The sequence below is a fragment of the Lynx rufus genome, unplaced genomic scaffold, assembly GCF_022079265.1.
Source record: "Lynx rufus isolate CCGP_SWC_20201006 ecotype Redwood Valley unplaced genomic scaffold, mLynRuf1.p SCAF_2, whole genome shotgun sequence".
Lineage (NCBI taxonomy): Eukaryota > Metazoa > Chordata > Mammalia > Carnivora > Felidae > Lynx > Lynx rufus.
This window is the reverse complement of record NW_025814834.1, coordinates 202,261,257-202,284,837: the sequence shown is the minus strand read 5'-3', so window position 1 is coordinate 202,284,837 and position 23,581 is coordinate 202,261,257. Positions and strand designations below refer to the sequence as shown.

The 23,581-nt window shown below is 50.1% G+C and overlaps 1 protein-coding gene across 1 annotated transcript in view; it reads right to left on the bottom strand.

The window, feature by feature from the left end:
• Window positions 1–15,696: 15,696 nt before the first annotated feature.
• SLC9A1 (solute carrier family 9 member A1) overlaps window positions 15,697–23,581 on the bottom strand; it is a 48,157-nt gene continuing 40,272 nt past the window's right edge. Inside the window, exons 5-12 of the mRNA XM_047083075.1 lie at window positions 22,820–23,022; window positions 21,217–21,306; window positions 20,664–20,734; window positions 20,371–20,544; window positions 20,020–20,134; window positions 19,784–19,885; window positions 18,252–18,324; window positions 15,697–17,590 (exon numbers count right to left, since the gene is read on the bottom strand). Coding sequence (XP_046939031.1) covers window positions 17,253–17,590; window positions 18,252–18,324; window positions 19,784–19,885; window positions 20,020–20,134; window positions 20,371–20,544; window positions 20,664–20,734; window positions 21,217–21,306; window positions 22,820–23,022 — 1,166 coding nt within the window. The 3' untranslated portion in view covers window positions 15,697–17,252. The remainder of the gene's footprint in view (window positions 17,591–18,251; window positions 18,325–19,783; window positions 19,886–20,019; window positions 20,135–20,370; window positions 20,545–20,663; window positions 20,735–21,216; window positions 21,307–22,819; window positions 23,023–23,581) is intronic.

Below are 23,581 nucleotides of genomic sequence, written 5' to 3'. Positions count from 1 at the left end.
GCGAGTCCTGCGGAGGGTGGTGGGGGCCAGCCTGGGAGAGTGGGGGGAAGCCTGGCCCGATCAGACCAGTCCCTCCTAGAGAGTAACCCCTGACCCTGAGTCCTTCCAGCCTCTCCTCCCTCCCTCTCTAGCCCCTGGTGCCAGCTCTCTTCCTGTAGGGATGGACGGGGACAACTAGCCCTGGAGAATAGTTTGGTCTGGGTTTCTTCCTCCCCACAACACCTTTCTGAAATGGTCCATGGTGGTATGTCCAAGTTTGGCTCTGGCGTGACTTGTATATAAACTTCAGTTGCTAAGTTTGTCATAATCGTTACATCGCAATAGATTTCTAGTTATAGAACTATTCAGGTATCTTTTTTGGGGATTCAGTTTTGGAAAGTAATAGTTTTCTAGAAATTTGTCTATATTACCTAAATTTTCTTTTTTTTTTAAAGTTTATTTATTTTGGGAGAGAGAGAGAGATGTGCGTGCACACGAGTGGGGGAGGGGCAGAGAGAGAGAGAAAGAGAGAGAATCCCAAGCAGTCTCCACACTATCAGCACGGAGCCTGACGTGGGGCTTGAACCCATGAACTATGAGATCATGACCTGAGCTGAAACCAAGAGTCAACACAACCGACTGAGCCACCCGGGTGTCCCCATGTTGCCCACATTTTCAAATATATGGGCATAGAATTGGTCATAATATCTTCTTTCAGTTTAAAAAGCTGATTATAAAATACAACTCACAGAAAGGTGAATAAAATATAAATGCACAGTATAACATATAGTTATAAAGCAAACATCCGTGTAATCACCACCCAAGGCAAGAAATTGAATACTGACAGCACCACCAGAATCCACATGCACCCCTTTTCAATCCTATCCCCTTCTTTCCTCTTAGGGGTAATCACGCTTGCATTTTTATGGTAATCTCTGTCTAGTGTTATAGTTTTATCGTTCTTTATAGTTTATCCATCCTTGTGAGATACAGTGTGGATTTTTTCTTTTTTTGATCTTTATATAGATGGAGTAATTCTCTGTGTATCTTTTGTGTTTGGCTTCTTTTGCTCAGCATTGGACTTGTAACATTAATCCATGTTGTTGGGAGGTTCTAGTTTGTTTCTTTTCATTGCTGTTTAACCTTCTGTGATGGGATTATAACGAAATTTATTTATCCCCTTTACTATCGATAGGCATTTTGATTGTTTCCAGTTTGGGGCTACAGAAATCATTCTTCTCTGAACAGTTTTGTATGTGTCTCCTGGGACACAGTGCACACACTTCTGACAGCATTTTTCCAGTAGTGGTGTTGCTGGGTCACAGGGTATGAAATAGTTGTACCACTGTACTGGAAAATGCCAAGCTTTCCCCAAAGTAGTTAGGCTAATATTCACCAACAGTCTGTGAGAGCTCCTGTCATACCACACCCTGGTCACTATCTGGTCTTGGCAGACCTTTGAATATTACCCAACTGGCTGTGTGTGATGGTATTTCGTTGCAGTTTTGTGCTTTCCTGCTTTTTTTTTTTTATGGAGTTTAGGACTTTTCCATACATTTATTGGCCATTTGGATTTCTTATGTGTGTGTGTGTGTGTGTATGTGTGTGTGTGTGTGTGTGCATGTGAAGCGTGTATTGATTCCTTTGCCCATTTTTCTATTGGGTGGGTTTGTCTTTTTCTTGCTGATTTCAGGAGTTCTTTATACACTTGAGACAGGACTCCATTAGCTGTTATGTATGTTCAAGTATTACCCCATTGCATGGCCTGTCTTTTTATTCTCTTTATGGAGTTTCTAAATTTTTATGTAATTCAATGTATCTGTCTTTTCCTTTATGGTCACTCACAGTAGCTTTTTCCCTCATCTGTGTGGTTGGCAGTTCACAGTTTTAAGAACATAATTTGGTGAAACTCTTGAGGCTCAAGATGAGGGTGCATTTCTTCAGAGGGCATCTGCATTTGCTTCTAGCAGGTGCTAGGGGCATTAGAAGCCCAGGATCATTTTAAACTAAATTCACATCTGAGTATTTGTAGGCCACAGTGGGTGATGGGAGTCTGGTATGCAGTTCTGCTCGAGAATAGCTTCAGGACGCAACTTCTCAGGACTGAGATTTTTCTTTGTGACACTGTGGTATGTTTCCTTGCAGTCCCTGGGGGGTATAGGAGTGGTTTCTTCTGGTTCACTCTTGCACTGAGAATGTGGCCCTTAGAAGATTCTCGTTCTTGGTTATGTCCTGGGCTTTGTGAGACCAAACAAACCCAAAACCCCAAGGTATCTTATTGGCAAATGACCTCCAAAGCTTGGCTTCCATCCCTCACTTCACTTAGATTTTGCCTGGTTATTCATTACAAGCTTGTTAGCTCTTTTCAGGAAGATGTTTTTGGGTAGATGCTGATCAGAAACTTCACTCCCAAAGACTTATGTACTAAGATGTTAGTTGGCAAATTAAGTAAAGTACATAAAAATTAGGTGTAATAGGTAATATTCAAAGAAAGGGAATTATTAAATTATGATTTCATATCTGACAATTACCATGCTTGTTTTCTAAAATACCCCCCGTGGCAAAGATTGCTGGATGTCCACCAAAACCTATTCTCTCCTTCTTTTGCTTTTAGTAGAGTTATCTAGCTGCCCAGGTAGCAGCTATATTTTCCAGGCTCTTTTGCGGCTGGGTAAGGCCGTATCATGGGTTAGTGTCAATGGATGTGGATAGAAGTGATGCGTGGCATCTCCAAACACACACACCTTAACACCTCAGCTACATTCTCTTTCATGTCCATCTCCCTCCCTCCAGGCTGAACATGGACCCTGTTTTGACCATAAAGATAAAGACAACACCTTGGGGGATGTCAGAACCAGAAGATGGAAGGGACCTCGTCACTGAGAGTCTTCAGAGAGCAGAGCGGCCCCAGCAATCTGGACCACTCATCTCAGGACTGTTATGTGAAGAAAAAATATCCCATTCGGTTTGCACATTTGGGGATATCTTTGTTACAGGCACTTTTGCCTTTTCCTTAACAACATACACCTGCTTAATAATGCTCCTGTCGCCCGGAGGTGTCCGGGCCATGTCCCTCTGTTCCCATCAACTTCCTTCAGAATTTGCTTCTCTTTGGATCTCCGCTATATTTTATGGTTCATTATTATAATCACATCCCTGCAAATATCCTTAGCCCCTCTTTTGTTTTGTCTTGCTTACTTGGCGAAAGCCATTCTGGTACCTGTGCTCAGGTGTCTGAAGATCACTGAGAAAGTCATACAACTAGGCCAACCGATGTCTTATTCTCAAACATCCAATGGACCCAACATGGAAAAGTCTACTGTTTTTCTAGTAAGAATGATTTCCTTCTTCTCCACTCTCTTGAGATGATTATTGCTTTCCTTGTCCTCATTCCTCAGATTCCCTACCTCTTTTCCTGGATATATTCTCCTTTGGTGACCTTGCCTCATTCTTTACACAGACCGTTAAAGTCCTCTATCACACCGACACGGTTTCATCTTCCTCCCACAAAGTCTGCACACCCACCTGCGTGTGCATGCTCCAGACAGCTGCCCCTGCTTCCCTCCGGGGCGGTTGACCCTGAATCCTTACCCCTTTTACTTGCTCAAAGTGTTTCCTTACCGACTGGGTCATTTCCCAACAGCCTAGGACCATCTCCAATATCCTTCATCTTTCCCAATCAAACAAAACAAGCATCTATGTTGGTCTTCTGTTCCATGTAACACACAAACACAAACTCAGTGGCTTGGAACAACACAGGCTGATTGTGCCACAGTTTCTGTGGGTCAGAAGTCCAGCATGCTCTTGCTGGGCTCTCTGCCCAGGGTCTCACCAGGCTGAGAGCTAAGTGTTGGGCGAGGCTGTGATCTCTTGAGGCTCGGGCTCCTCTTCCAAGCTTACTAATTGGTGGCAGAATTCAGTTCTTTGCAGTTGTAGGGCTGAGGTCCCCACTTTCTGGCTGTCAACTGGAGGCCATTCTCAGCTCCTAGAGGCCACCAGCTGTTCTCGGCCACATGGTCCTCTTCACAGCATGGCAGTTTGCTTTTTCAAGGCCAGGAATGGAATCTCTTTCGTTAAAAAAATTTTTTTTTAATGTTTATTTATTTTTGAGAGAGAGAGCATGCACAAGCAGCGGAGGGGCAGAGAGAGAGGTTAGACACAGAATCCAAAGCAGGCTCCAGGATCTGAGCTGTCAGCACACAGCCCGACGAGGGCTCAAACTCACGAACCCTGAGATCATAACCTGAGCCATAGTTAGACACTTAACCAACTGAGCCACCCAGGTGCCCCTGGAATCTCTTTCTTTTAAGGGCTCATCTGATTAGATCAGGTCCACCAGAATAACTTACCTTATGATTAACTCCAAGTCAATGGAGTTTTTTTTTAATATTTATTTATTTTTTAAGAAACAGAGAGACAGAGAGTGAGTGGGGAAGGGGCATAGAGAGAGAGGGAGACACGGAATCCGAAGCAGGCTCCAGGCTCTGAGCTGTCAGCACAGAGCCCGACGCGGGGCTCGAACCCACCAGCTGTGAGATCATGACCTGAGCCGAAGTCGGATGCTTGACCGACTGAGCCACCCAGGCGCCCCCAAAATCCTTCGCCTTTGCCATGTAATGTAACCTAATCACAGGTGTGATGTCCCATGATGTGGCTTCTGCCCACACTCGAGGGGAGGGCATTTATGCAAGGCATGAGTCCCAGGAGGCAGGAATCTTGGGGGCCATCTTAGAACTCTCCCTCTCACAGCATCCCTTGACTCTTACCTCTGTAGGTGCTGCCTCAAGTCCCTTCTCCCCAACCCAGAGAACTTAAAGGTGCAGTGTAGACGCGATGTGTCTGTTTCCCCTCTGCTCCTCAGCCCACTCCAATCTGGCTTCCATTTACTGAGATTTTCCTTGTCCGGTTAACTGGTGCCCATCTTGCCGAATGCAATAGGCACATTTCTTTTGAATTCTTTCTTTCTTCTAATTTTTAAATTTATTTTTATTTATTTACTTTTTAAGTTAAAAACTTTTTTTTTGTTATGGAAAATAGCAGACACATGTAACATAGGGAGAGCAATATAATGGATGTCCACAAACTCAAATGCTCAGCTCCAACAGACGTCAGTGTGTGGCTAATGTTCCATCTCTGCTCCACCACTTCTCTCCCCTGGATTCTTCTGGTTATTTTATAAGTTTTTTTTTTTTTTCAACGTTTATTTATTTTTGGGACAGAGAGAGACAGAGCATGAACGGGGGAGGGACAGAGAGAGAGGGAGACACAGAATCGGAAACAGGCTCCAGGCTCCGAGCCATCAGCCCAGAGCCTGACGCGGGGCTCGAACTCACGGACCGCGAGATCGTGACCTGGCTGAAGTCGGACGCTTAACCGACTGCGCCACCCAGGCGCCCCTCTTCTGGTTATTTTAAAGCAAATCCGAGGTATTCGCGTCGTTAGCAAATATACCCAGTACTTCAGTATGGATTCCTAAGACGATGGCTTTTTTTTTTTTTTTTAAGATTTTATTTTTAAGTAATCTCTATTCCCAACGTGGGGCTTGAACTCACAACCCCGAGATCAAGACTCCCATGCTCCGCCGACTGAGCCAGCCAGGTGCCCCTAAGACAGTGACTTTTAAATAAGAGCACAGTAGCCTGGGTAATAAGAAAATAATAATAATCCCTTAACGTTACCTAATGCCAGTCGTCACATTCCCCGAATGCCCCATAAATGTCTTTTGCAGCAGGTTGGTTTGAATCAAGGTCGAAACAAGGGCCATTCATTGTATTTGGCTGATATCGTTTCCTTTAAACGACAATAATCCTCTTTTTACTTTTTAGTTTTTGGTCTTGCCACTTACTTTTTTAAAGAAATGTGGTTATTGTTCCGGAATTCCCCCACTTTCTGGATTTGGCCACTTGAGTCCCTGGTGTATGGTGTGTCACAGGCTCCTCTGCCCATGAGCCCTTTTCTGTTCTCATCACACTTATGGTCCCAGCCGCATTTAACGCTGCTGCCCGTTATCTCTTCCTTGACATGTTCTCCTTTTGATGATACCACACACTCCTGACTTTTCTTCCAAGTCCCTGGCCAGTCCTCTTCAGTCTTGCCTAGTTTACTCCTCTTCTACCCAACCTTGAGACACTAGTGGTTCCCTAGACCCCTGGCTGGGCCCTGGGCCCTTCTCTATCCACCTGCTCTCTCCCTAGGTTAGTTCCCCTGGTTCTGTGGCTTTTAATGCCATTCAGATACTGTAAGACTCACACCATTTTATCTCTAGTCCAGCCCTCCCCCGAGCTCCAGGTCCTTATGTGAGGACTTACTTGATAGTTCCACCCAGCTCTGCCAGTGGTATCTCCAACTCAACGTGTGCTAAAGGGAACGCAGGATTTCCTGCTTCCCAGACCAGCTGTCCCTCGGAGTGAACAGCACACCCCCACCCGGCCAGTAGAGACTGGATGCTGGAGTCTCCCTAGAGTCCTGCCTTTCTCTTCCTTCCTGGTTTGCAGCCCATCAGGGTCTGTCATCATACTTCTAAATGACGCACCGATGTAGATGTGTGTCCCTAGCCCTGGCCACCGTCACCTTGACTTGGGACATTGCTCCTGTCTCACTTCTTTCTTCCATTCCAGAACCCCTCCAGTCAATTCTCCACATGGCCCAAAGTCATCTTTTAAAAGCGTCCATCAGATAATGTAACTACCCTGTTTAGATCATGGGAGTACGTCTCCAATGCACTTCAGAGTCACTCCCTGCTCTCCTCTGCTTCTGTGCTTTTCTCCCTCTGCTCTCCAGCCACAAAAGCCCTTCTCTCAGGTCCTCGGGAATGTCATAGTCCTGCCCATCTCTCTGACCGAACCTTCTTCTTTCTGCTCACCATAGCTGGTGCCCTCTTTCCCTGGAGCTGCAGCTTACACAGTACCTCTTCAGAGAGCCCTTCAGGCTCCCCCGGATTTTAAGGGCTCTCTCCTATTATTGTGTCTCCTTCAATGCACTGAGCACAAACGTATTGATGTGTGCACATGTTTGTTGTTCATCTGCACTGCCAGGCCATGAAAGGTGGTCTGTTTCACCTTTGCACGAATGGCGAGCTCGTGGAGAACCGGACCCTATTCCAGCTGTGGGACTGGGCTGGCATCTAACCAGCCAGGCTCCCAGAAGCCTCCCAAGCAGCAGCGGGACACTGGGCGCTGCAGGGATTAATTATTCAGAATGTGAATTCCAGGGCCGGTGGCTAGATTTTTTTTTTAATCTCATTTTTAAAACACGGGCATAAAAAACAAAAACAAAAACAAAAAACACAGGCATAAAATTTATACATAGTAATCTACATAAATCCTAAGTGGCAATAGTCTGATCGAGATAAGGAACATTTCTATCACCCCAGAAATCCCCTCTTGGCCCCTTCCAGTCAATCCCCAAACTCACAGCAACCACTGTTGATAGCTGGATTTTCCTACACTGTTCAGGCAAGGGCAGTGGAATGTTTTAATAATACTCCAGCCAGTCCCCATAGCTCGACACCACTACTGTTACCAATGAGACCCATTTCTAGTATCCGTGTGCTAACTGGCACAGCCTCTGAGGTTGATGGGAAATAAAATCAACCAAAGCTCTGATAGTGGCCAGGACTGGAGAATCGTCCTGCTGGCTAAATGGAGCTCATAACTTCCACCCTTACCCGTCTCAGTGTGAATTCCCAGCCAGAGCACGGGCGGCTCAGGGAGCTGAGCTTAAATTAACACACATCTAACATCACACCATTTATGCTCAAATTCAGACGCTACTGCAGAGCAGAACCAGCGGACCGGGCTAAGGAAAAGGGATCTTGGTGGGCTGGCTGGTGGCCCGGAAAGCCACCAGCCTGGAAAGCTGGCTTCTTGGTGGCCCGGAAAGCCAGCCAGCAGGCCCAGGACTAGGGATGTGCTGAAGCAGAGAGTCCTGGTTGATGTCCTGTGGGCCACAAGGTCAGTCCAGCAAACACAGACCACATTCGAACACAATCTTCTCTGACCACCTGCCACCTAGTTTCAGAGCCGCCTCCGACCTCCCCTTCCCCCTTTCCTGACGCAGGTGGTATCAGGGACATGGAAGGAAAAACAGCTCCAGAGATGTATGACCATGGATGTATGACCCTTCTTTCTCTCTGCAGCCCCCAGACTTTCCACCTTCCAGGAGTCCGGGGATTCCTGCTCCTGCTCCTTGGGGTTCAATTCTTCTGGTCTTCCTTCCTGAAGCCCCTCTCTGGGACACCCTGGGAGCTAAGAATGGGGGGTGTCTCAGCTCTCTACATGTGTTCCCCTCTCCCCTCCATCCTTCCCCTGAGTAGAGTGCAGCAAATAATAGACCCTCAAAAGATATTCCTTGATGGATAATTGCTTTCCTGGCTCTCCCATGATACTTTTATTGAGCTCATGATGTGGGTAGGAATTATGGAGACTTTGTAACAGATGAGGAAACGAGGATGAGTGTGGGTGTCTGCCCCACCAGCACGCTGATGCTTCCAGGACGGGGCTCTGTGCTCCTCTCTCTTCACACCAACACGCATGCACACACACACACACACGCGTGCACATGCACACACACACATGCACACATGTCTGTGCACTCTGGACCTACTTGCTGAACTGCATGGGGGCAGCTAAGCCTTAGTTGCCTTGTTTGCAAAATGGAGCATCGTGTCAGATGTTCTCCATTTGCCAGCACAGACCCACTCTCCACCTTTCTCCATTCTGCACTGCTCAGTGGAGGCTGACCTGTTCCAAGGCTGCAGTTCTCACCAGGTTCTAGACACTTCCCCTGCTCCCCAGGTGGTAAAATCTTCCTGCTGCCACTAGCCCCGAGTGCTTTGCCAGCCTTTCTTGGCTCCAAGTCTGCCCACACTTTGTAAAAGTCCCTTCCTCAAACCCTTTCCAATTACCCCTTTAAATATGCCATCTGCTTCCATCCAGGCCTCTGATGGCTACCAGAATGATACCAGAATAGCCTTGGGAAACAGATCCTTGGATGGGATGCTGACATCTGAAATTGGGCTCCTCACACATCTTGATTAGTGCATGAACAGCCTCCCCGACAGGGGGTAATGGACAATGGTAATCTGTGGCACGTAGCGGCATCATGGCTCCTGACTTCAGGGCCAACGGTGGCAAGAGATGGACGGGTGAGATGTTGGGAGATCAGGAAGCTCTGGCCCTTAGTCACCATGGTGACGGTAGTGACTACAGACTGGAGTGGCCTTCCGACTCTGCATCTGACTGCCCTAGGAAACATACACAAGGAAAAAAACAGCTCGAAAGCCTTCAACTGGGCTACACTGGGGGAAAAATTCTCAATGTGGGCCTGTAGGCAATGAGAGGTGATGGGGTGAATTCTGAGGAGAATCAGCATCCCTTGTGAGGTAACTTCTCTGAGTGAAGTCACTGAATGACTTTTATGCTAGGAAAGGCTGGTTTCCTCGGACTGAAGGCAAGGGTGGCAGGTGGGGTGGGATGGTGGGTGGGTGGGGGCGGAGTTCTGCTTTCACCAACAGGGAAGATTCAGGGTGTGTTGGGGGCTCAAAGTTCTACCCAAATATCCCATCCCATGTCTGGGGTGGGGGGGACCATCCCATTCCTTCTGAACCAGTGGTCTTCCCTTAGCCTAAGATACTTGGTGGGCTACACATTCCATTAGTTCTGCAACCTTGGGGTTTTGACAGTCAGGGCCTGGGCTTGGTTCTCTGCCATATCTGTGCCATGGCTACCAGAGAGCAAAGATCCCTTCGGAGCCACCCTGGGGGGCTTTCTGAAAGTCATGAGTTCAAGGCTTTCAATCTGTTCACAGCCCCAGTGGATCCAAGGGACCATAGGCCTTGTGTCTGTAAATGAACTGGGAGAATCCCCCACTAATTTCCTGGCTCATGGAATGAGAACTCTTAGGGCTGGAAGGGACCACATGGAATCCCGCTGTGCTACAACGTCACCACCATCAAATAGCCAACCAAGGGCAATACTATATTCCTAAGGGAATTTCAGAAATTAGCGCCGCCATCAAAGATCTGAACTAGGCAGAGATTGTCATTCCCATCAAGACTCAGTTTCTCCTCACTTATTTGGCTGGTGCAAAAACCAGTTAGGTCCTGGGGAATGATTGCAGATGACTGTGAAGTCAATTGGGTAGGATGCCGATTTGCAGCTATGGTTCTACACATGAAATTTTTACTGAAACAAATCAACACATCTCCTGGCCTGGTCTACATCTTTGACCCCAAGTGCTTCCTTTTCTATTCCACTAAGTAAAGAGAATCAGAAGTCATTTGCCTTTGTGTAGCAGGGATGGTACATCTTCACTACCTCGGGGTTTTGTCTATTCTGGTGATTTCTGTCATAATATAGTCCAAAGTGACAGTAATCATTCTGATATAGCTCAGAACACTATGCTAGCCCATTACATCGATGAGAGTTTGGTAATTGGGCCTGGTGAGCAGGATATGGGGAGCACTTTAGATTCTTGGTAGAACCTATGCATGCCAAAGAAAGGGTGAGAAATCTCACAAAAATTTGGAGGCATGTCATGTCAGTGAACTTTCTAGGGTATCTGGTGGCCTGGGGGCATGTCAAGACATCTGTAAAACGGAAGACAGGTTGCTGAACCTTATGGTGCCCACTGCAAAGAAAGAGGCAAAATGTTTGATGGGATACTGGATTTTCGAGGCAATGCTTGTCACATTTGGTTGTGCCGTTTTGCACATTTACTGAAAAACCTGCAAGACTGCAAGTTTCAAGTGAGGCCCTGCAGACAGAAGACTTCAGGCCCAGGCTGCCCTGTCACATGTGCTTCAGGGCTTGGAAGTGACTATGGCCGAAAAAGATGCTGTACAGACAAGCTCCAATGGGAGAGTTGCAGCACAGTTACAGACCCTTAGGGTTTTGGATTAATTCATGCTCTCTTCTTCCAATAACTAGTCTCCATTTAAAAACAGCTCTGGGTCCCTGAGTGGCTCAGTCCATTAAGCATCTCACTTTGGCTCAGGTCATGATCTCACGGTTTGTGAGTTAGAGCGCCACTTTGGATGAGCTTGAACCCTGCTTCGGATGAGCTCTGCTTCTCTCTGTCTCCCTCTGTCCCTCCTGGGATTCTCTTTCACAGCCCCTTGCTCACTCATGCCCTCTTTACCTCTCTTAAAAAAAAAAAAATCTCCTGGCTCACAACTGGACATAAATGGAAACTGAATGCCTGACTGTGGACACCAAGTGACCCATGCAACCAGAACTGGATATTATCTGATCCAGCTAATCATAAAATTGGACATGCGTGGCAGCATTCTATTATTAAATAGTATATAGGAGATCAGGTCTGAGCAAGTCCAGAAGGCACAGGGAAATTGCATGAGCAGGTGGTTCAAATTCCCATGGCATCTCCTCTCATTGCTTCACTGCTTCTCCCTCTAGTTGGGGAAGTTGCTTTGACCAGTTAACATGGAGGGAAAAGCACAGACGTGATTTCCAAATGGGTCTGCACGGTATGTAAGCACCGGCCACAAGTGGACAGCTGCTGCATTAAAGCCACACCGAGGGCATCTCTAAAAGACAGCGATGAAGGGATAACCTCTCAGAGTATCAGGGTAGAACTTCTGATTATATGGATTGTCCATTTTGTGGGGAAGGTGAGATGACCTGAGGTACAGATCTACACTGATTCATGAACAGGGACTAACAAGTTTGCTGGCTGGTCAGAAACCTGAAAATAACAAGATTGAGAGATTGGTGGTGAGGTCTAAGAGAGGAATATATGGACAGACTGCCTGAAATGGGCACAGGTGGTAAAGCTATTTCTGACCCACACAAATGCCCTGAGAGAGCATCCATTAAGAAGAAGCCTCTAAATAATTGGATGAGATCTATTCTGCAGATGTCAACTTCTTTTCCCAGCTACCTTGGTTCTTACTCAATGGGCCCACATACAAAGTGGCCATGGTGGCAGGGATAGGGGCTATTCATAGTAAGGTAGGCAGGATAAGTGAGCTCCCAGAGATGTCCTAATTCTTGGGATCTGTGAATATATTTTATATGGCAAAGGTGAATTAAGGTAGCAGATACAATTAAGGTTGCTGATCAGAGGACTGTAAAAGTAGGGAGATTATCTTGCAATATCTGGATGGGCCCAAAGGAATCACAAGGGTCTTGAAATGTGGAAGCAGGAGGTAGTCAGTGTCAGGGTGGTGTGATGTGGGAAAGGATTGGCTGTGACTAGTTTTGAAGATGGAAGGAGGGCACACGCTAAGGAATGCAGGTAGCTTCTAGAAGCGAGAAAAAGATTCTCCTCTAGAGACTTCAGAAAGGAATGCAGCTTTGTTGACACCTTGATTTCAGTCCAGTGAGACTTATGCCAAGCTCTTGACCTCCAGAACTGTAACACAATAAATCTGTGTCGTTTGACGCCACTAAATCTGTGGTAATTTATTACAGCAGCCACAGAAAACTAATACACACAGGCTCAACCCATTTCCCTCACCAAATCGAATGGACAACTGGCGCTGCTGAGCGCCCAAGCTGCCAGCAGCAAAGACCAAGAGTTTCCCATGTGGCACCATTCCCTGGGGCAATGGTTCTCAAAGTGTAAACTAGGAACCCCTGGGGGTCCCCCAAATTCTTCCAGGAGTTCTGTGAGGTAAAATCTATTTTCGTATTAATACTAAGGCATTCTTTGCTTATTTCATTGTCATTGTTTCATGAGTGTATGGTGGAATTTTCCAGAGGCCTCACATATGTACAACACACTAAATGCTGAAGATTTGAGAAGCTAGCTGTCTTGTATTAAGCCCAATCTCTTTAGAAATTTGTAAAAATGTTAAGTAATGCTGCTCTCCTCACAGTTTTTGTTTTGAAAAAGTTTTCATTCAAAATTTTATATTAACGTACTAGATTTATTCATTTTAAATGAGTATTTTAAAGCTTAATTTTTAATCCAGGGAAATAAATATACCCCCCCCACAAGAATCCCTTTTTAATTTTTAAGAGTATAATTTTTCAGTAATTTTTAAGAATGTAAAGGATTTCTGAGACCAAACCTTTGAGAACTACTGTTCTAGGGTTACCAGCTAGCTAGCTTCCCATTGGCAGGTTGATTACGCTAACTCCTTCTTTTGTGAAGGGAACAGTTATCAGCTCACGGTAATAAATATGTATTTGTGGTACCGACTTGCCTTCCCTACCTGCAAGGATTCCGCCAGCACCATCATCTCTGGACTTTCCAGAATGCCTTACTCATCACTAGGCCATGTCACACATTGCCTAACTTCATTTTATGGTGAGGGGCAAACAGCAGTGGTCTTAATGCACTGTACTTACAACGTACCCTGTCACTCATAAATAGCTGAATGGATAGAATAGTGTTAAAGCACCAGTTGGGAGGTACTCTGCAAGGTTAGGTTGACAACCTTTAAAGCAGTATGTGCTTTAAATCAGTGGCCAATATCCGGCTCCACCTCTCATAGCCAGAAGGCGGAAGCCCAGGGGCCAAGGAGTAGGTAGCAATGGGAGTGGCTCCTCTCAATATTATTCCAAATAACCCACTGGAGGAATTTTTGCTTTCCATCCCCTCAACTTTGTGTTCGGTGGGTCTACAGTCCTTAGTGCCCAAAGGAGGAATACTTCCTCCAGGGAACACATAAATGGTTCCTTTAGATTGGAAGTAGAGTTTTCCCTTGGCTCAGTTGGAGCTCTGTATGTTATCCAATCAAAAGGCAGAGAGGGGATCAACTGTACAAGATAGTGTGATTGATCTAGGTTACCAGAAGGAAAATGGGGGATGGGCAGGAAGGCTATGTTTGGAATCCAGAGTACTGGGTGCCTCTTGGATCTCCCATGTCCAATAACGACCGCCAACGGGAAACTTGGCAACCCTTCAAACCTAAGACCAAGAAGAACCTGAACTGTATGGCTCTTACCCACCAGGTGAAGAACCAAGCCAGCTAGAGAGCTAGCAGCTGGTAAGAGGGACAGAGAAGGGGGTGGAAGAGGGTTGCCATTGAGTGCAAAATTACGCCTTGTGACCAGCGAGCGGCAGAAGGGGGTGCTATAGTGGGTTTCTGTTGTTGGTTTTCTGCACCCACCCCCCACCCCATCTTACTGGAAGAGCCCTGGTGATGGGTGACGTTTTAAGTTAAAGGGTATGACCAGAGGATGACAAGAGTATGGTTAAGTATGAGAAGGAGGTGGTGGTTGATGAGACTGTGTTTCTCCTATTGAAGATGAGCTTTCCTTCCATTTTTAGAAAATTGAGGTGAAGTTTACATGAAATGAGCCATTGTAAAGTAAATGATCAGTGGCACTTTGTACCTTCACAGTACATGCAAGGTAGCAACCAGCATCATAATCTATTTCCAAAACTTGCCATCACCCCAAACAGAAATTATGTAATCATTAAGCAACAGAGACATGAGTTTTTCATCTGAAGGATCAGTGGATGGTGGGGGCAAAAGGCATGGCTGTTTGGATGTCCTGTCCCCTAAATCCACTCTCTCCTTGCTCCCTTTACTGCAAGGCTGACCCTTGTGGACTGAACTCTGTGAAGTTACTCAGGTGCCTTCCCTTCTGGCTCCCTAATGGATTTGGCTAAGGGGAGGCACCAGCAGGATCAAAAGCAGAATATTTATCCCCTGCTTCCCCGTCTGGCAGGGGCTTTGCTCTGCTCCCTATGGCTGTGGCTCCGGCAGGGTGGCCCCCTCCTCTAGGAACAGCTCCTTCTTCTTGTCCTAGGGGGAGGGAGTCTAGGGGTTGTAATGGCTTTCTGAAGTGTGAGTCCCCTGTGCCCCATTCCTGGTAGGTTCCCTTAACCCTGCCCACACCTCTGTAAAGAATCCTTTAGTTGAAGGCTCTTCAGTATCCCTTTGGGTGGATCGTCTGTTTCTTGTTGAGACATCGATTGACACAGGAACGGATGGCATGGTCCTTCCCTACAGTCCCTTTGCACTGACCACTCCTGACTCCCAGTCGAAGCAAACAAGATGATTTCCTGGACAACCCACCTTCCAAGGGTGCCTGGGGTGTGTGCCAAGGCCCCACTGCCCTCTGGTGGTCAGCTCCTGGAAATGCACCTCAGGGATCCAACCTCCACTGAACTGAGCCCATCGGGCACCCTGCACAGTGCTGAACCTTACACACCTGAGCACTTTCATCCGCGTTACTGTCCCCACTTTACAGGTACCAGAACCTTCCCACTGCCCGTATGTATAAATCAAAATCTAGCCAAGGATTACAAGGTCCCATCTTTGCCTCCCTTCCTGTCACTCTCTGACCCAGCCAAACCAGTCGTTTCTCAGATCCTAAGGTCTTCGCATGTGCAGCTCCCAATTAGAATATTCAGGAACTCTCTGAAACCTTCGTCACCTGATCAATCTCAGCTTATTCTCCAGTCCTTTCCTAAGATCACTCAGGATAGTCCTCCTTGCCACTCCCGACCCCCTTTCACTCGCTGTCATTCACAAACACGCTGGGTCTTTCGTGGTCTGCATGAACGTCTGCTGGAAAGTGCTCTCTCCTCAGGAGGCCGGAGGCTCCGGAGGGCAGGGAGCATCTTGCTTTGCCCACCGCTGTTATCTCCAGGGCCCGGCACACAGCAATAACAACACCAGCTGCTGACGCGGATTAGGCATTTCTCTGCGCTAGCCATTGAGCTAAGTCCTTCAGGCGCCCAGGCCAGGCCGCCCTCCTTCCCAAAGTCCTGGTCCCTAGGAAGCAGCCCTCAACTGTATAAAAACTCACACGTGTTTATTAGAATATGAAAAAGATTCGGTTTCTTCTGTACAGGCAGCAGAGCGGCAGCAGCTGTGGTGGCTTTGAACATGGTTGTCAATGTCACCCTTGCATGGGGACTCCTGCCCAAAACAGCACTTGCACGGAGAGGAGGGGGACAGATGAGCACCCACTGCCCAGTCCGCTGGGAAGAGGGGCACTCTGACTATTGCACAATCCTGGGGAAGGACAGACACCAATAGGCCTGGGCCTGGCCATGGTGGCAGTGGGGGTGGGAGTGTGTGCCTGTGAGCAAAGGCCCCTAAGGGCCCAGGACTCTGCCCACCACCAGCCCTGGTGGGGTGGGAGATGCTGGGGGAAGGCCTTCTCCCCCAAGGGCTGGGCTCCACAGCAAGCTGGGTGCAGTGCACATAAGAGGGGGAGTCTGGGGGCACATAAGAGGTCCAGGGGCCTAGGGGGTGGGTGGGGGGAATGAGAGAAAGAACAGGTCAGCAGGGACTGAGGGTCAGGCCCAAGAGCCAAGGAGGTGCCAGGAGGCCCAGCATCAGTGAGTTAGAGAGAATCATGAATCGGGATGTGTGTGTGGTCACTTCTAAAATCACAGCCTTGGGGCCACAGTTAAGAGCCCAGGAGGCAGAGGACTGATCTGGGGGAGAGTGTTGGGCAGACAGGCACAAACGAGGAGGGGTAATGCTCTGGAGTAGGAGGGCCAGAGCTCTGTTCAATCAGGGGTGTTCAAAATGTTTTAAAAACAGGAATGCCCTCTGTGCAAACTGAATCATACATGGAGTGTGAACAGACAAAACAGATAAAAAGGCAGCACTTTCTGGATCCCCTGACAGTCCCTCCCCTGACAGTAGCCCCTGAAGGGTCTGGTGGTCCCTGGGGAAGCAGTCTGGAAAGCTAAGTCACATCACTGTCCAAAGTGCCCCAGCTCCAGTCAGGGAAGCTCAGATATGCCCTCGGCCTGCAGCTCTGAGTGAAGACAGGTCAGGGTGGCTGGCCAGGTGACAGAGCCAGCAGGAGGAGGGTGGGCCTGCCGTGTGTCACTGATTCGTACCCCAGTCAGATACCTGGTCCCCTAGTCTTCCCACTGTTAATGTAGGGCCCAGCCTAGGCCAAGAGAGGTCTCGGCTCCTTCCCTTTCCAGGTGGGACCAAGACTGAGCCAGAGGCTCTTTGGTTAGGAACTAAGATTGGTTTGAATGAGAAGGGCGATGGAGTAGGAGGCAGGCCTCTGAGGGCTGGGAATCCCAGAGGCCCTGGGCCAGGTTTGGGAGACAGCCTGGATCAGGAAGGGGCAGAATCTGCCTCCCAGCCCAACAGTTCTGCCAAATGGATTGGGAAGGCAGTTCTGGTGGGAGGGAGGGCGCTTCCCAGGAGGCAGGGGAAGCCGTGCTGCGGTTGGGGCTGTGGGCCCAGCTGCCATGCGGTCAAGGGAGGGGCAGGGCCAATCCAGGTCAGGAAGGACGAGGGGAGTCCCCAGCTCCCCCAGCAGCCCCTGTTCTGGTGGGAGAGTCTGTGGTGGGATGGGCACTGCCCACTGACTCCAGCGCTACTGCCCCTTGGGGATGAAAGGCTCTCCCTCCCCAGGCTCAGGGTGAGGACCTGGGTCACTAAGGCAGCGCTGTATCCTCTGGGAGCTGGGGCTGTCACTTGGTCCGGGGGTGAAGACATCATCGGTGCCTGGGGATGAGGGCTCCTTGGTCCGCATCACAATGCCCCCATCGTCCTCCTCGTCCTCCTCCACCACCCTCGCTGGATCCCGGTTCAGCCCCAAGACCTTGCCCTTCAGCTCCTCGTTCACCAGGTCCACAGACTCGGGCGACTGCGGGGAGGCTGGGTCGATGGTGATAACAGGCAAATCGGCCTTCGGCTCATAGGCCAGGGGGTCTGGGGACCAAGAGCAAGGCACACGTTGGCTTCTGCCCTGAGTCTGGCCTGGCGTGTGCTCCACCTTGATGTGGGTCAGCAACCCCCCCAGAACCTTCCTAGGAGCATGGCAATGCTGCCACGTTTCAGGATTACTCCACATGGCTCCATATGAGCCCTTATCAGATGGTTTCTCTTCCCTTCAGGCTGGGGCTCCAAAGGTAAGACGGTGCTCCTCTCCTTAGACCAGGGACTCCCACAGGTGACACTCCTCAGACCAAGGATTAGGGCCCCTTCCTGAGTCACCACCTGCCCCTGGGGCCCAGGCCTGGGAGAAGGTCCGCTGCCATTTCCCTCACATGTTGGGATATCCCAATGGTGCAGACCCTTCTTGCCTCACCGCCAGGCACCAAACCCCTCCACGGTCCTCACCGTGAGCCCCACATGAAGCACCTCTGTCCCTAGGGAGGACAGCAGGGCCATTCTTCTGCCCCCTTGGGGGATCCCCAACTCCATCTGATGTAGAAGGAGCTCATGGCTTGGGAGGAGGTCAGAGCGAGTAGCCTGTCCTCCCCAGCGGTTCTCTGAGCCCCATTCCTGTCAGAGCCTCATCTTCAGGAGACACTGGCAATGAGTGCCCCACCTCAAGGCCCCTCGTCAGGCACCCTGCACTCTGCCTTACCTGAGCCGATGCGGGCCCGCGACATGGTGGGTGAGTCCAGCTTGTGGGCCGGCACCGTCAGGTAGTTGTTGATCTGACAGAGAGAGGGCAGACAGGGGTGAGTGCGGGCAGCCCCTCTGGATGGCGCCTGAGGCCGATGGCCACACCCTCCTTTGGCGAGCTGGTGCCCGGGTGCTCGCTCCCTCTTTGGCAGTTCCTCACTAGGCTCTTCACTTGCCTCTGCCAGCGCTGAGGCCGTGCTGGCACTTTAGGGGTTCCTGAAGGCTTGGCCCAGCCTGTGGTCAGGCCATGCAATCTCCTGAGCAGCCTTAAACTGCCCTGCCTCTCACACACTGACACTGCCCTGGTCTCTATCTACTCCAGTCCACACTCGCCCCTGAGGTCCATAAAGTCAGCTCAGGAGAACTGGACCCCAAATGGCCCTCAGGTATCTCAGTGCAATAGTCTAAACTGAACTCAGGTTCTTATCTTCCCTTAAGCCCTTGTTCTATCCTAGGGACACCTGGGTGGCTCAGTCGGCTCAGTCTTGATTTCAGCTCAAGTCCTGATCTCTCCCATATATTTTTTTAATGTCTATTTATTCATTTTTGAGAGAGAGGGAGAGCACAAGAGGGGGAGGGGCAGAGAGAGAGAGAGAGAGAGAGAGAGAGAGAGAGAGAGAGAGAAGGGTGGAGGTGGGAGACACAGAATCTGAAGCAGGATCCAGGCTCTGAGCTGTCAGCCCAGAGCCTAATGTGGGGCTTGAACCCATGAACCGCAAGATCATGACCTGAGCTGGAATCGGACGCTTAACCAACCGAGCCACCCAGCTGCCCGTCTCTCATACTTTCAAGCCCTGTGTTGGGCTCTGCTCTGACAGTGTGGAGCCTGCTTGGGATTTGGGATTCTCTCTCTCTCTCTCTCTCTCTCTCTCTGCCCCTTCCCTGCTCACATGTGTGCATGCAATCTCTCTCTCTCAAAATAAATAAATAAACGTTAAAAAAAAAAAAAGAGGGGCGCCTGGGTGGCGCAGTCGGTTAAGCGTCCGACTTCAGCCAGGTCACGATCTCGCGGTCCGTGAGTTCGAGCCCCGCGTCGGGCTCTGGGCTGATGGCTCGGAGCCTGGAGCCTGTTTCCGATTCTGTGTCTCCCTCTCTCTCTGACCCTCCCCCGTTCATGCTCTGTCTCTCTCTGTCCCAAAAATAAATAAACGTTGAAAAATAAATAAATAAATAAAAAATAAAAAAAAAATAAAAAAAAAAAGAAAATGAGGGGTTAGAGCACATGGATAGACTCAGATGTCTGAGGATACGATGAGACAGCAATGGCCTCTTTGCTGCTCTGAGAGGGAAGGAAGTGGAAGAAGAGGCAGCTTTCTGGAACCTGCCCTGGGGCTCAGCCTTCAATACAAGTGGAGGAGGCCCCCCCCCAAAAAAAAACCCCCAAAAACCCCAGATTGCAGAGGCTCTCTCTTCAAAGGGGCTTGGTGGTGGGGGTGTGGGAAGCACCCAGACTCCCGGAAAGGCGGGAGCCAGCTCCAGTCCTAGACGCACCTTCTGCTCTAGTTGCCGGGCCTTCTGTCTGCGCAGCAGCATCTGGTTCCAGGCCTCCTCATAGGGATCTGCCACCAGTGTGTGTCTGTTGTAGGACCGCAGCTGTGGGAGGAACAGCCGTCAGGCACTAGAAGCTGGGCCTGGAGGAGCCGGGGGGGTCTGGGCACGTGTGGGGCAGGGCTGGAGCAGAGAGACTCCTCTGCTGTAAGGGCACCAGGCGGGGAGCAGCCCCTCACCCGCTGCCTGGTCTTCTGCAAGTTGTTCCTCAGGATTTTGCGAATCTCCTCCTCCTTGTCCTTGGACAGAGCTGGCAGGATGCGCTCGGCAGGCAGGGACTTGGGGTGGATGTTCCTGGACAACAGGGCACAGGTTAGGTCCCCGGGAGAACTCCTGTGACCCTGGAGTGCAGGGTCCGGGCCAGGAGGTCACCCAGGGGATGGCCTGGGGGTGGGGGTGGTCCTCACTGTGGCCCTGCAGCCCTCTCACCCACCCTGCTTGGACAACAGAGGGGCCTGCCCCCCACCCCCCGGCGGCCTGCCAGGTTGGTGTGCGTGCAGAAGCTGCCAGCATCGGCCATGGGCACTCACTGCATGGAGACAGTGGAGACAGCAGAAGGGATCTTGCCCATGCCACCGCTCTCCACCAGCTCAATGGCCTGCTTCATCTCCATCTTGTGGTAGAAGGCGATGAGCTGTGGCTCCTTGGAGCGCTCCCCGGCTATCAGACACTTCTTCACATACTTCTTGTTAAACCGGTTGAGCCTGGTGGGAGGGGGGAGGAGGGAGGAGATGCGTGGAGCCAGTTCCTCAGGGTGGGATGACACCTCGGGCCCGGGGAGACCCTCACCTGCCCCTCCCCGCCCACCAGGCCTGCCACCTACTTGTCCTTCCAGTGGTGGTGGCCGTAGTGGCCACAGATGTCCTCGATGCCTGTCAGAAGGTGGTCCAGGAACTGAAATGGGCCCAGGGCCAGGTCAAGCCTCACTACTGGGCTCCTTCCCTACAGAGACTTGTGAATGGCCACCCCCCCCCCCCCCACCTTCCACTCTAGTGTAGCTCTGCTCAGCCCAGCCCTGTAGTTCCAGGAGAAGCCAGGAGGTGGCACCAACACCTCACTCATCCTGAACCCATGGCACCTCAAACCCTCTGCCTCTGGGGCCTGGCTGAGCCCCCTTCCCCTAAACCCACCTGTGTCCAATGCCTGCAATACGTTCCCAGTAGAGGTAGAGATAGCATGACCCCCCCTCCTGGCACTCCTGGCTGCCCACACCACACCTGCCTATGGCACAATATGGTGACCTCAAGGGGCTGAAGGATGACCCAACACTGGGATGAGGGAGGAAGGAGCTGAGTGAGGCAACGGACATGAGGCCTGGCTGCCCCCCAGCTCCCTGAGCCTTTTGCAACCGAGCGCCAAGGCCCAGCTTCCAGTACCTGTGTGTGGATTTCCTCGTTGATAGAACGCTTTGTTTCTTGCTTTTTCTTCACAGCCAACAGGTCTACCAGGGGCCGAATGGTCATGCCCTGGGGGGTAGGCAGGTGTCAGGCACTCCAGTTCTACTACCCTGGCAGGGAGACCCAGCCTCCCCTGCCCCCACCTGCAGAGCTCCTGAGGCTGGTATGCCCTCTGCTCTGAGGTCCCCAATCTCCCAACCTCCGTGCCAGCCATCGTATAAAGGCAGGTCCTTAAGGGCTGCTTCTTCCTGAAGACACGAGCCCATCCAGGGGAATGACTCCCTTAGCCCGGGCGAGGGGTTGGAGGGCCTGGGTTCAAATGTGGGCTCCGCCACAGACATACTTTGCAACCCCAGAGAAGTCAGGCCTGGCTGATAGGGAAAACTACTTCTGCTCTGCCTCCCTCACAGGACTGCCACTGATAACCTAGTAAGAGTGACAGCAAATTTAACTGCATGTTTTCCAGGTGCCAGAGCCAGCTGTGATTTACTAGTATTAGTTCGTGAATACCCACAATGACCCTAAGAGGTAGATCTTTCCATTGTCCCCATTTTACAGACGAGGAAACTGACATAGAGGGTAAGTAACTTTCTAAGGTCTCACAGGAGTAGTAAAGCTGGATTCAGACCCAAACAGGAAGGCCCTCCCTCAATGCTGACTTCATTGAAAATGGGCTTGGTAAACCATTAGCATATACAACTGCAAAGTTAAGGTCATAAAATATTTTTGAAGATGGAAACAGGGCAAGCGGGTGAAAGAGGCAGCCCTCTATCCTTATTAAGGACAGAAGGTAAGTCTAGCCCCGGGAGGATGCCGCCATATCTTTTTCTTTTGAGAAGGCAATGCTGTTTCCCAGCTAAGGCTTTGCCACGATTTATATCTAGGAAAGACAGAGGGGATAGAAATGGAGGCCTAGACAGACCATTTCTCACCTGCCCAAAGTCACAGGTCAGGTAAGGTGGAGCAAATTTCCGCCATCCAGGCTGGGTTTCCTTGGGGATTCTGAGGGGCTTGGGGGGACTCTCAGCTAAGCCAGGTTCATTTAAATGCACAGAAAATACTGACCAGCAAGGCTGGAAGGACTCTGGGATCATCTAAGCGGATGCCCTCACTTCACAGATGGGGAACTGAGCCCAGAAGAGGAGGGTCTTTCCCAGGGTCACACAGGGGCAGCACAGCTCGGGCTGACTCCAGATCTCCTGCTGCCCAACTCAACAACCTTTCTAGCTCCCCCCGCTATGCTATGATTATCCCATTTTACAGGCGCAGAAACTGAGATCCTAGGACATTAAATCACTTCCCCAAAGCCCTGTAAAGAGCCTGTGGGCCTGCTGACTGCACCCACTTCTCTCAATGCCGTTTGGATCTCTAACTAAGTTAGGCAGCATTCTGGCTGCTCTACTTTCTGATCGGTTGCTCACTATCATAATTCCCCCTTCACAATTAAGGAAACTGAGGCCCAGAAAGGGGGAGTGGCTTGCCCAAGATTGCACAGCAAGTTATCAGTGAACTAGAACCCGTGGCCCCCTCTCACTGGCAGACCCAGGGTCCCCAGGCAGGGCTGCTCCGCCCTGTCCAGCACCTGCACAAAGACGGTGAAGAAGATGACAGTGATGATGGCAGTGAGGAACAGGTCACACATGGGGAAGTGCTTCTTGTCCAGGAGATAGCCCAAGGAGAAGGCGATGGCCCCTCGCAGGCCTCCGTAGGCAATGATGAACTGGTCCTTGGGGGTCAGCTTCACAATTCGGAACTTGTTGATGAACCAGGTCAGGCCCAGCACACCTGCCAGGGAAGGGCAGGAAGAGTGTCAAACTGTCCCCAGTCCCTCCCGGCTTCCCCGCAACCGCTCTGTCTGGAAGAAGCCTCCGCGAGTACACCCACCCAGCGCACTCATTTCCTGGGTCCCTCAGCCAACAGCTGGGTGGATCCCTCAGAGGGTTTCCCAACCTGGATGTGCTTTAGAGATATCACAAGGCCTCCGGTGGCTGGATGTCAGAAGGGGGGTGGGAGAAGAGCTGAAACAAGGCTGGCCACATTTTGGTATCTATTAATTATAATGGGTTCATGGGCTCAAAGTTTCTGTGTGCTTCAAATTTTCCATAATAAAAAAGTTTTCTTAATTTCTTTTTTTTTTAATGCTTCTTTATTTTTGAGAGAGAGAGACAGAGTGCAAGTGGGGGAGGGGCAGAGAGAGGGAGACACAGAATCTGAAGCAGGCTCCAGCTGTACTGACAGCTCAGAGCCCAATGCCGGGCTCGAACTCAAGAACTGCGAGATCACGCATGACCTGAACCAAAGGTGGACACTCAACTGACTGAACCACCCAGGCGCCCCTAAAACG